Raw genomic sequence first — 13,000 nt, forward strand, 5'->3', positions numbered from 1 at the left:
AGGCCGGCGCAGCCGCCCCCGGTGCCCCCGGCCCGACCCCGCTGCTCCCCGAGTTCCGCCATTGCCACTCCCGGCTCCGCGCCTGCGCTCCCGGCACAGCGGCCGCGGTTCCTGCCGGGAGCGGCCCCGCCGCAGGCCCAGCATGGCCGGTCCCAGTCCTGGTCTCGGTCCAGCTCCATGTCCCGGTCCCGGTGCCGACGGAGCCGCGCGAAGCGCCCGGAGCGCTCGGAGCTGCAGTACCGGCTGTGCCCACAAGCCAGCATCAGAGGGCGTAGCGGCCATCGCGCATGCGCAGCGTGTTTAGGGTGCCAATGAAGCCCAATTTCGATTCCATCCCAGATCCCGGATTTCGGGTGTTCCAGCGGGAGAAGACGGAAAAATTCCGAGTACACAGAGCTGTTTCTAGTTCCTTCATGCAGATCATCTTGTCTTGCCCTTTCAAGCTCTTTATTGTTTCATATATATATGTACAAACGTTGTATTTTTATTTTCAAACCCTTCAGATCCATATTCAGAATTTATTACAGTCTAAAATTCTGACTATAACACAGCAGATACGGGGAATAACAGCAGATAAATCCACCTGGAGGAAATATGTATATAAATTAAGATTATTTATCAATATATAGAAAATTAGAATCTTTGCAGTTTTAAGTATTGTAAAAAAATAAAAGTTCCCTCTTAGAATATTTTTCACAAGTTTAATAAGGGAATAAAAAAGGATGATGTCCAGCGCTGGGGTGTTCCTGGCTATTGGCCAATGAACCCATCCGTACATTAAAGCAGTGTTATCTATATACTGTTACCTTACTAAGGTATATACATATTCAAAGTTTCATGCATTATTCAAAAATTCTTGGGAGCTTTTGATGTAGAAACTTTTCTTTGTTTTGCTTTTCCACTCTGACTTATTCCTGATTTGCAGGATGTCATGTATATATTTTATTCCTTCTTGTGCCTTCATCCTGTTATTTCTGATTATGAGGAGTTAACAAATTCTTCTCTAATACTCCTTCTGTGCTCTGGTTTGTGTCATTCTTATCACTTGGAGAGATCAGTCAGCAGATGTGGGAAACAATTTAATTGCTTTACACAGTTCTCTCAGTTACAAAGAGGTATTTTAACATTTTATATTTTGCTAAGGCCTACAGTACAATACATTCATCACATTATTATTTCTATAAGCTATAAGGTGTATACATCAAGGTAATAAAGTTATCACACTGCTATTTCCGTGGTAGTGCATATGGTGCATTGCTAAATTAGCAAGCAGCTAAAAGGGGTTATAAAATCCACTACATGAACAATCAATAACCACATATAAAGACTAATACACAAATGCAAAAGCCAATATTATAGGGTCATTTTTAACATTTACTTTTTACTTTTTTACTTTTACTTTTTGCAATTTTAACTTTGTCTTTCTTATTGTATTTGGCTTGAGCTACAACCTTTGAGCCTCCGCACTTTTGGCATACTGATATCTTTCTTAGATCCTAAATGCCTTCTCTAGGTTTTTATCATCTTTCATTTTTCTCAACACCATAATTTTCTGCCTTTTTTCTGTGGTTTCTGACTCTGGATGTGTGGGCATTGTCATTTTTGGCATATTTTGAACCACGTAAGTAATTAATCGGATAAGACATGGAATCGAACACGGAAGAAAGATTAAACTTATTATTCCACATAACACTACAAAGTCTGCCTTTTTCTACCAGGATAATCCAAAAAAATCTTCTAACCATCCTTTATTTATTATAGATCCCCATTTTTGCACTGGCACATGGGCTATTTTCTGAATGTTCCTGGTTATATCCAAAACTGCATCCCCGTTATCATCAATTCGTAGACAGCAATCAGATGTGTTAAATTTTCTTCAAAATTTATCCCCTCCTTCTTCTGCTAACAAATAATCTAATGCCAACTGATTTTGGTGCACTGCAGCCCTGGTCTGCCTTTGCTGGCTGGCTATTAATTCCATGGCCCCAGACGTTTCATTAGATATGATTTCTACAACTGCTTGGAGCCTGATGATGCAATTTAACAAATAAATTGAGGTTTCATATCCCCAACTCCCATCTTGTGCCCAGGTGGCTGGACCATATGTCTGTATTATCCGTTCAGGTGGCCACTCCTCATTGCCACACTTTTGGTACCCCCCAACCTCTCCAATTAGTTCTCTCTTATTTCTTTTTAAGGTGTTGCATATCGGTATTCCCAAATCATCCCCGTCTTGGTTTGGCAACAGGAAAAATCCTGGTTGTATAATTCCTAGAGTGCAACTTCCTTTCCATAGGGGAGGAAGTTTTGGATAAGCCCTTTTCCCACAGAGTAAGCCAACTGGTGCTGTCCAGTGTTCCTTCCTTTGGTTATTCATGTTTTCCCAAATTTCCGATATTTCTGGGATCCCATAATAGGGATTCTTCCCAGGGTCACTGCACCAGAAAAGTTTAGTCTCATTTTCATATTTACAAGTCTTTTTCCTCTCCTGGGTCCAATATTGCATGGGTTTTTCAGGGATCCACCCTGTGAAAGTTCCATTATAAACTTCGTACGTTTTACAGGAAGTTTGTCCTACGTTATCTAAGAACGCTTTCCCTAAACGCCAGAGGCACTCCTCTCCTATTATTTTTGAACTTAATATCCACCCCTCTGGTCGGTTTCCTTCTTTCACGTTGGTCCTGTTCCATTTAAGGAGTTTGACCAGGCCCAGGTACTACCTCTCCATGGCTATTCTTCAGATATTAAGGTGCCCCCCCTCACACCCAGAAGTTAGGAACATTCAGTTCTTTGCTCATTCTTTCTCCCAAATCTACAAATAAATTCTTCCCTAACCTCAGGATTTCTATCTCAGCTTCTATTCATTTTTTGAACTTTGCATAGGAATTTCCCTGTGGAGTTGGCTCTGGCCTTTTTGTAAACACTTTACCAAATAAGGTCTCCTACAGGTGTATTCAGAATATTTTGCATGGGCTGCAGGGGTTTTGGGGATACTAATTGTTTTTTCACTAAGTCTCTTATTACCTCCCCATCATAAGGAGTAGTTGTCTGCATTCAAAATATGGTCCCTGTTTTTGATTTAATCCAGCTTCCCGCTCAGCTTCTAACAGCTCCTGAGTATCGAGGAGCATCCATTCAACTCCACAACAAAGCCTTAGAATTGGTACTTGCCCTCGATTAGTGCTGGAACTTTTCTTTTTATCTCGACAAATCTTGAAACACGCTTACCACCTGGGGAACCTACAACAGAAGAGTTGGCCAGTTTTTACACAGACATTGTTCCCAGCTTGGATGTCTTGCCCCAGAGGGTGTTTCAAGCAGGGTAAGTGACTGGGAGTAAATCTGGGAGCTGTTTCACTCGGGAAAGCTGATGGGATTTCTTTTTGTAAATTGCAGGTTAAAGCAAAAACTCTAGGATTTATGGACCTGGTGTTTGTCAGTTTATATAACCCTGAGCCCCCTGACTGGGGAGGTATAAAATTACTGCCCCGGAGTTTGGAAAGCCTCTGGCCTTTAGGAATACAAAATAACTGATAAAGCCCATGGGGAACTCTCTCCCAGTCTGGATTGATGTGTTATTGCCCATGGTTTACTTGCCACTTTGAGCCCATGGGTTTCGTTTCAGAGTCATTTTCAGTCCTTCTGTGGAGGTGACAATTTTCCACTCACCAGGTTCTTCTACTGCTCCTTTTATGCTGCTAGTGTGAGTCCAGCCTTGCTCTGCGGTTTGTACAGCCGATTCACTGGTGAGCAGAACCTGAAAGGGACCTTCCCACTGGGGGGTTAAAGGTTGATCTTTCTATCATTTAACCATTACCCAGTCTCCAGGATTGACATTATGAATTTTGAAATCTAGGGTAGCAGTCTGAGGGATTCTTCCCTCTTCCTCACAGTTCCTCTAGGGTTTGTGCTATAGACAGGACATATTTCTAACACTCTCTTCACCTTCTTCATAAGTGGCAATGCTATTTGGTGAACTCAGAAATGGTAAACCAAATATCATTTCATAAGGTGAAATCCCTCAATCTGAACTAGGCTGTGTTCTGATTCTTAACAAAGCTAGGGGTAGGCATTTTACCCATGACATTTGAGTTTCAATCATCAGTATAGTTAGAGTTCTCTTGAGGGTTTGATTCATCCTTTCAACCTGTCCCAAACTTTGTGGGTGCCATGGAATGTGTTATTCCCATTCTATACCCAGAGCTTGCACCACCTGCTGTACTACTTTCGATGTGAAATGAGTCTGAGTTGATGTTATTTACTATCCCATACTGAGGAATGATTAATTCTAAAAGGGTTTTGTTTACCACATTGGCAGTGGCTTTAACTGTTGGTATCACCTCCACCCAATGGGTTAAATGATCTACTATTACTAGCAAAAATTTCCACCATTGCACTTGAGGGAGTTCAGTGAAATCCACTTGGATACTCTGAAAGGGTTGTAAGGCTAATCCTCGCCCTGCCTGGCATGCTCCCCTCATGACCTTTCTGTTCACCTTTTGGCATATCACGTACTTCTCAGTTATTTGTTCAGCTATTCCAAAAATTCCCATGCACCTCCAGTTTCTCAAAAACTGATTACTTATGGCTTGGGTACCCCCATGAGTCTTATTATGCATGCCTTCTAATATTTTTTTTTGCCATTGGTTTGTGTAATAATTGCCTTCCATTGGATAACACCCACTCCCCCTTATTGTTCTTTTTCTGCACCTATTTCTGGGAATTTTTTCTCTTCTGTTTCACTGAATATTGGTATATCTTGAATTTGTTCTGTGGGGGTTAAAACCATCATTATGCTCTCTTCTCTGGGCTTGGCTACTGTTTTAGCCTCTAAGTCTGTCAAGTTGTTTCCCCATATTTCTAAGGTGCTTCCTGTTTGATGTCCTCAAACATGTACAACAGCAATTTCTTTTGGTAATTGCAATGCTTCTAATACTTCTGACATAAGCTTTTTATGGACTAGTCCTTTCCTCTTTGAATTGACCAGACCTCTTTCCTCCCAAATTTCTCCAAAGGTATGCACTGGTCCAAAGACATACTTAGTATACACGGTCCCTCTTTCTAGAGTTAGTATTTCAAGGGCTTGTTGTAAAGCATGTAACTCACATGCTTGGGCTCACAAGTTGGAAGGTAACTTTTTCTTTTCTATGGTTATCAATTCTTCATTTACTACAGCATATCCTGACATTCACTTCCCCTAAATTACTCTTGAGGACCCATTAATATATAATTGCCCTCCCCTCTGGAGGGGTTGGTCAGTCAAATCTTCTCTCACTTTGGTCTGATAATTTATAATTTCTAAGCATTCTAAGCAGCTAGTTCTACTGATTCTCCACATAAAAATTGGGTAGGATTGAGGAGTTTATCTGCAACTAACTCAGGATCATCTGTGTTGATTAGAATTGCTTAATATTTCAACACTCGAGAGTCAGTGAGCCATTTCTTGGCTTTTTGATTCAAAATATTTCTAACTGCACGTGGGGTGTGCACTTTTAGTTTCCCTCCAAAAGTTAATTTTCTGATTTCTTCTACTAATAAGGCAGTAGCAGCTACTGCCTGAGTACAGGTGGGCTACCCTCTAACAGGATCCAACAATTTAGACAGGTAAGCTACTGGTTTCTCGGTCCCTCCCCATTCTTGGGCTAGGATTCCATGGGCTACCCCATTTTCTACATCCACAAATAAGTAGAAAGGTTTCTCTAAAGCGGGGAGACTTAGCACAGGGGCACTGATTAACTTTTGTTTTAAATTCTCAAATCTCTGTTCATCTTCTTTTTCCCACGTGATTTCCTCTTCTGTTAATAGTTCATATAGACATTTAACAGCCTGGGTATACTCTTCTATCTATATCCTACAATACCCTAACAAGCCCAAGAGTTTTCTGATTTCTTTTTTAGTTTTTGGCTGAGGTATTAAGGTTATTCCCGGAATCCTTTCAGGGTTTAATTGCCAGCTTCCTTGGCGTATTACACGTCCTAAGTATTTTACTTCATTCTTTACAAATTGCAGTTTTCTTTCGATACCTGAAGCCCTTGGTTTCCCAAGAAATTCAGCAATGATACAGTGAATTCTCTGACTTCCTCTTAATCTTCTGCTGAAAGGAGTAAGTCATCCACATACTGGATAAGTTTTATTTCTGGCACAATAGGAAAGAGTTGTAATACTTCCCCTAAGGCTTGTCCAAATAAATTGGGAGATTCAGTAAATCCTTGGGATAATTTTGTCCACCTGAGTAATTGCTTTCTCCCTGTATCGGGATCTTCCCATTCAAAAGCAAATATATCTCTTCTTCCTTCTGGAAGGGGACAGGCCCAAAAGGCATCTTTGAGATCTATCCCACTGAGCCAACAATGTGATGGAGGGATTTTACTCAATAATGTGTAGGGATTGGGTACCACTGGATATTGATCTATAGTTCTTTTATTTACTTTTCTCAGGTCTTGGACAAGCCTGTTATGTCCCATTTGATTTTTTTTTTTTTTAACTGGTAATATAGGAGTATTGTGGGGAGACATGCACGGTTCTAAAGTCCCATCTTTAATTAATTCTTGAATTACTGTCTGCAACTCTTTTCTCCCAAAGAGAATGGGTATTGCTGTACTCCAGTTGGGCAATCTTTGTTAGTTATTTTAATTACTATAAGGGTTATGTTTAACTTGCCCCTATTTCCAGGCTTGGCCCAAACTACTTCCTCAATTTGTTTTTCATCTTCCTCTGTTGGGAAGTTTGACTACCATTTTCTCTCCCTCTGGAAGAGGGATACCTAACTGCACTTGCAAATCCCTCCCCAGCAAATTACATCCTGCCCCTGGTATGAATAAAACATCCCCCATTCTTATTTTGTTTGTTCCTCCAAATATTACCTGTTTTACAACTGCTGCTTGAATTGTATTTTGGCTTTTTCTACATCCTTTTGGAATTCGACAAACACATGTCTTCTCAGCCCCTGTATCTACTAAAAATTCTAATTCTTCCTCCTGGGGGCCTACTTTTAAAGTTATCAAGGGCTCCTGTTGATATTTGGCCCCCAGGAGATAAAGCACCTGACATCCCTATTCATCCATTTCTTGAGCCTCCTTAAAAACTTTCAGATCCTTTTCCCTCTGTGGGCAGTTTCAGTGACTTTTTCAGCTGAGGTGTGCCATATGCAAAGAAATGTTGCTTTTGGCATGCCTAGAAATGAATGCCAGCTGTAGATATGACAAGATCGCAAGTCTCTTGCTCACTGAAAATTCTGAAAGATAGCAGACTGTCTTCAGCAAGGTTTAGGATCAGAGGCAAAAAGCCACATCTCTGTTCTGATTAATTTTGTGGCCACCATCTCACTTCTTTTGATGCTTAAAAAGGATAGTCTTAAGCTGTACTATGTCATCATTTGGTCAACTCATGAGGTTTTTTCTTTTCAAAATTGTATTTTCTCAAGGCAGAGAAGCCTACTGTTCTGCAACTATCTACCTTTGAGTAGACGAGCATATACAAAGTGTCAGGGTGAAAGATTATTCACACCAGCAAGGAAAAGGTAGGTATTGCAGGAGACTGTTAAAGGAGAGGTAAAATCTTAAATTCTAAAACTGAAAACAGAGCACCACTAAGTGAAATAGAAGATTTGCCTATTTGCTTTGTATTTTATTTGATCCAAAGCAAGAAAAAGTAAATTATTATAACTATACCATACTAATTAACTATAATCTAGTAAAAAATGTGTGCATTAAGACAAAGTTGGAAGTTTACAATTTACAACTCCTTAAAACACTTCTTTCTAGGGATTGCACAGCATTGCATCAGGCAATTTACTGTTCCTACTGTTCTTGAAAGATTTGCCTTCCAACAAGATATGAATTCTTAAACTGGACCAATAATGACATACACACAAACAAGCAAAACACTCTTCCTTCTCCTCCCCTTCTTTCTGCTTTCTTGTCATAGTGTGTGACTAAGGAAAAACTGAAAGAATCCATGAGTGACAAAGCTCACTCCAATCAATAGCTCCTCCCTGATGGAGTGATCAAAGGCCAATGGTAGGGGACAAAACAGGGCTTTACCCTTTAAAGTCTATTTTATCTTGTTGAGATCAGCACAAATATAAGGGATGAAACTGACTTTGCATGGCTGCCATTCAAGCTATGAAACCGTAACTCAGTACCACCTGCAAATTTCTTTGCTTGAATCCCCAAAGTAATGATCCTCTCTGTCTCCATCCCTTAAACTCCAATTCTGTCAGCTTTTCAGCATTCAAAAATGGGATAGTTAAGATAGCAGTGAGGGGAAAAAAAAACCCCACACACAAAATAAATTTATTTTATTGTGTAAGTAGATTTGAAATGGAATTACTGAAAGGTAAGTATACATGGACCCCCACACACAGTTCTCTTTTTACAGTTGTACTTAAAGATTGTACTTCAAATATGGTTACAGATACTTCCTCCCCAACACACACTGACTGCCCCTTAATCTTAAAACCTAATCTGCCACAAAATTACATTAAATAAAACAGACTGAGAAAATACTCGAGAATGACTGTTGTTTACAAAGAAAGTAATTTACAGTATACAATTACTGATAAGGTAGAATAAGAGTTCAAAAACTGGACTGCATTACAAAACATTTCTTCAAACATCCATTTTGGATTATTGCTGTAAGGTACTAATTGGTCTGTTCTAGACTAATTTACAGACATTCATAAAATAGTGAAAAATGCATGCTTTAGAAACCTAGGACATTTCATGCCTTTGTGCTAACAGAACATGAGGATGGAAACAATTGGCATTTTTCAATGTAGATTAATAGCATTTAGAATTTTTTTCCTTGTGTACTAACTGATTCTTTGTATTTTTTCTCTTTTTTTCCAGGTGATTTTTTATCTTCAGGTTTAGTCCATGGAGGGCTGTGCAACTTCTGTAGAGATGAAAACATCATTAGTGTAAACATGGCGTATAGGATACATATATACAGAAGCAAAAATAAAAGAAGTATGTTAAAAATCTGTGGCAATAGTACACACAGAGCTGTATTTCCATTAAACTGGCCAGTTATAAACTATTGCAGCAGAATATGGTATTTACCAACTGTGCTTAGAAAAGGGTCCTGATCTCTACTAAAAAAAGCATATTTAACAACCTTCACAGTGCAAAACCATACAAGTCTGATGCTGCATGCAGCTTCACATAATTGCATATAAATAAATAAATAAATAAATAAAATTATTTTGGAAATCTCTCCCTGCTCCTGCTTCCAGGGCTACTGACATCATAGTATCAAATTAAGTCATTTGACTACTAGTTCTTCAAATATTTAATAGTCTGAAAATCGTTACCAGCCAGAAAACATTCTGAACAGATAAATTGCAATTAGATGCAGTCAAAGTCTGAACTAAACAGTCTTCTCTTTTGAGACAGAACTTGGTGAAAAATGTGTAAGTATACTTCAAGTAATTGCATTTCACAAGACCTTTTAGTAAAATCCCAACAATTACTCTGGAAGAGAATACCTGAAAGCTTGTCTCTGTTTCTGCTGCCTTCAAATGAGACATTGAATCATTACGATTCCCCAAACATGTCTTGGCAACCTGTTAATACAAATGTCAGAGATTACTACTAATACAAATGTCAGAGATTACTACTTTGTATTTTTTTCCTAAAATAAAGGTTTTCCTTAAAAAAAAAAATTTAAAAAATCACCAGGTCGTCTTTTAAGCCTAGTTGATGAAATGGAACAAAGTTTTCCTGGCTAAGCTTATCACAGACTCCCATCATCCCTGTAATAGTCTTTAACAATGTAGTCTTGTGGCAGCAGGTTTAACAACTTAACACTTATCCAGCTTTTTTTCTTCATGTTTAAACCTCATCACCAATAGTGAAGTTTACTTCTACAAGTTGACCTAGGGAACAGAAAAGTAATTACAAGTATCTTTCATGGGTGAGGAAACAGTAACAGTTGAAAATCAGCATTACATTTAGAACTTGGCTCTATTACTATCCTCTTGTCAAAACTCTGTATCTCTTAGGTATAATAATCCCTGAATGGGAATATAAAGTCCCTGAGTGGGTAAGGCAGATGACTCTCAAGGTACAAAATCTTGTGACATTAATTGCTGCCATTTTATCCAAGGAATAATGTTACATTCTTTGCCAATACGCTTTTTAATATGTGGGAAAACAGAGTTGCACAGCATAAATAAAACTAATTACAAAGTAGATTTTTGAACCAAGGAGAACTCTGGATATGAAACCAGAGATTTACTCAACACTGAAAATTCTACTGTACTTAAATCAAAGTCCCTTCAGAAGGTAGATTAAGGATGCCATAAGAAGAGGAGTTGAAACACAGAATACAGTCAAATATTCATAATACTTGGTCATGACTCTAAAATGAGTTCACATTGGAATTTCTCTACTTGTTTTGCTATTAAAACTGACACACTTAAATGGAATGAAAATGACACGGTTTTTTAAATTTTAAGTCATCAAGACTCTTTCCAATGTAACAGTGGGGGGGAGTGCTTAGTAATGTTTAAACTACTGAAGTGAGCCTCTGAGATGGATTTGATGTGGGGAACTCTTCTTCATATTTTCCCACTCTAGACAATAGCAAATAAAGGTTGAATTAATATAGGGAATAATCAAGGCAGTATTGATTAAAATAACGTCTACCGATAAAGCACCTACTTCTTTTATGACAAAAAAATCAAACAAAGCATCAAACAAATGTGGTTTATGTCTGAGATAAAGACTAGAAAGTCAGATGACAGAGTAGCAATTTTTAGTAGACTTTTAATGCTTCAGAACCTTGTAAGTGTGGTCCTGCCAAAACTTCCATTTAAATTAATTACTAGTAATCAAGATTTAAAAAAATATTTCAAGCTGAATCATGTTCAGAAAAAATGAGGGTTTGAGTGACTTCTAGATACAGCTTGAGGACAAAAGATACCATGGGTCAAACAATGAACAGTATTGCAAACTGCAATGAAGAGGACAGAAATAATGCTAATTAAATGTATGATAATTTACATATCCAGAATTTGCTCTGACTGTACATACTAGAACATTAAATCTGGTAACCTATTTCACCAACATAATTTACAGGAGATAGGAAGCAAAAACTATTAATTGAATTAATAAAGCCGCAAGTCAATTGCTTAAGACATTTGCAAAGGAAGAAAAAAAAAAAACCAAACCAGGTCTGCCTTAGAGAAAATAACAGCAAAGGATAAAAAAAACGATTTGTGAGTGAGTAGTCTTGCATACTTCTTTCATAGACCAGATAACAAAGGCTATCATGACAGGAAAAGAACAGTAAAGACTTATGTTGGTAGAATTTCATATTTGTTCCCTCTGAGTTATTTTCTTTTTAGTAGCATACCATATAGATCACTGTTGGAGAAAGACAGTAGGGACTTTTTCTAAATAATGCCTTTATGTTGTTAAAACATAACATGTTCATTATTGATTGCTTGTCACTGTGAAACACTGTATATCATTAACAAATAAATTACAGATTGAACAGTAGCACTGACTTTCAATCTATCATCAGTCAACAACAGCCAGGGTTGTAACCAGTTCTCATGGATGAGGTGTATACACACACACACACACACATGTGTATATATATATACACACATACATATATAATATATATATGCATGTATACGTGTGTGTGTGTGTATATATGCATATATGTATACAGATATACACATACAGAGGTTGTGGCTTTTTATCAGTTTGGTTTCTAAACTGAGTGAGTATTAACAGAATCTTCTGCTCTATCTGTAAACTGGGTTTAACAGAACCCAAACTGAATCCCATCCTCATATGGCCTCAGGCATATGTATAAACACATATATACATACACAAACACACACCTGTGTGTGTATTTACATGCTTATATTTTTATAAGCATATATTTATATATGCATATATAAACACATAAATATACAAATACACACAATACATATTATCTTTGTGTCCCTCAGCTAAAGACCAGTGGAGAAATTTAAACCAAATGTACTAGAATACCTTCCACAACCTTAGGAGACAGACAAAGAAAGTAAAATATTAAACTTCTGTTACTGTTGCTAGTTCCCTCTATGCCAAGTACTGGATTGTTTTGTATGTTTGTCTGTGTGACTCCCTTTATGCCTGTCAGATTCCATCCTGTGAGAGGTACACTCATTAAAAGGACAGAATGAGAGCTTGACATGGTAGAAACTACCAAAAAGCAAAAACAATTGCTTTTGGAAAATAAAGGTGTTGAAATGTTGTCAGGGTGGTTTTTTATTTTATGGAAATGAGATTTTAGAAGTACCTACTGGAAGAGATACTGGAATCATGCCAAGCTTTAAATCAAGATTTCAATATTTGAGGGACATATGTCAGGGAGGAACTCTGTGTTCCCCCACAAGAGCAGGCATTCCTGTACCTTACACCATGATTATTCAGCAGTAAAAATGTCCCTCAACATATGCTTTAACAGAGAGACACACAACTGGGCAAAAAGCAGCTTTCTCCATTTCTATCAGAGAAGGATCAATTGCTTTTCTTCCAAAGAGTGAACTTTTTTTTTGAAAGATTATTACTGAAATGTTAATAAAATGCTAACAAAAGAGTAAAAGCATCTTTGAAGGAAATACTTAAAAGGTAAAAAATCACACCTGATCTCAAGTCAGTCCTGTTAGCTAAATACAACTCCATCAAATCCTCTTGTAGCAACATAACAAGGCAGGTTGTAATTTAAAATATTGCCAGGAGTACTTCAAGGATGTTCTAGTTTTCATACCGAGTGTAATATTGACATTTCACAATGTCACAAACATGATATTTCAAAACATGGATTACTTTCCCCACGGTTGGGCAGAAACTTTATGAGTTCTGCTTGCACATTACCTCTACTAGTCACAGGTAAGTTTTAAATCTGTGTTGGCTTCAAGGGAGGGCAGGGAAGAGGCACTACCTTTCTCTCACATCTGGAGACTTTGAACAAGACACAGATATCACTGGAAGCAATG

General features: G+C 38.1%; 1 protein-coding gene across 1 annotated transcript in view; it reads right to left on the minus strand.

Moving 5' to 3' along the window:
• Positions 1-7,683: 7,683 nt before the first annotated feature.
• LUZP2 (leucine zipper protein 2) overlaps positions 7,684-13,000 on the minus strand; it is an 88,139-nt gene continuing 82,822 nt past the window's right edge. Inside the window, exons 11-12 of the mRNA XM_066187469.1 lie at positions 9,488-9,565; positions 7,684-8,895 (exon numbers count right to left, since the gene is read on the minus strand). Of these exons, the coding sequence (XP_066043566.1) occupies positions 8,791-8,895; positions 9,488-9,565 (183 nt within the window). The 3' untranslated portion in view covers positions 7,684-8,790. The remainder of the gene's footprint in view (positions 8,896-9,487; positions 9,566-13,000) is intronic.

Source organism: Chamaea fasciata, unplaced genomic scaffold, assembly GCF_029207755.1.
Source record: "Chamaea fasciata isolate MVZ Bird 193981 ecotype frontalis unplaced genomic scaffold, bChaFas1.0.hap1 SCAF_7, whole genome shotgun sequence".
NCBI classification, from domain to species: Eukaryota; Metazoa; Chordata; class Aves; order Passeriformes; family Sylviidae; genus Chamaea; species Chamaea fasciata.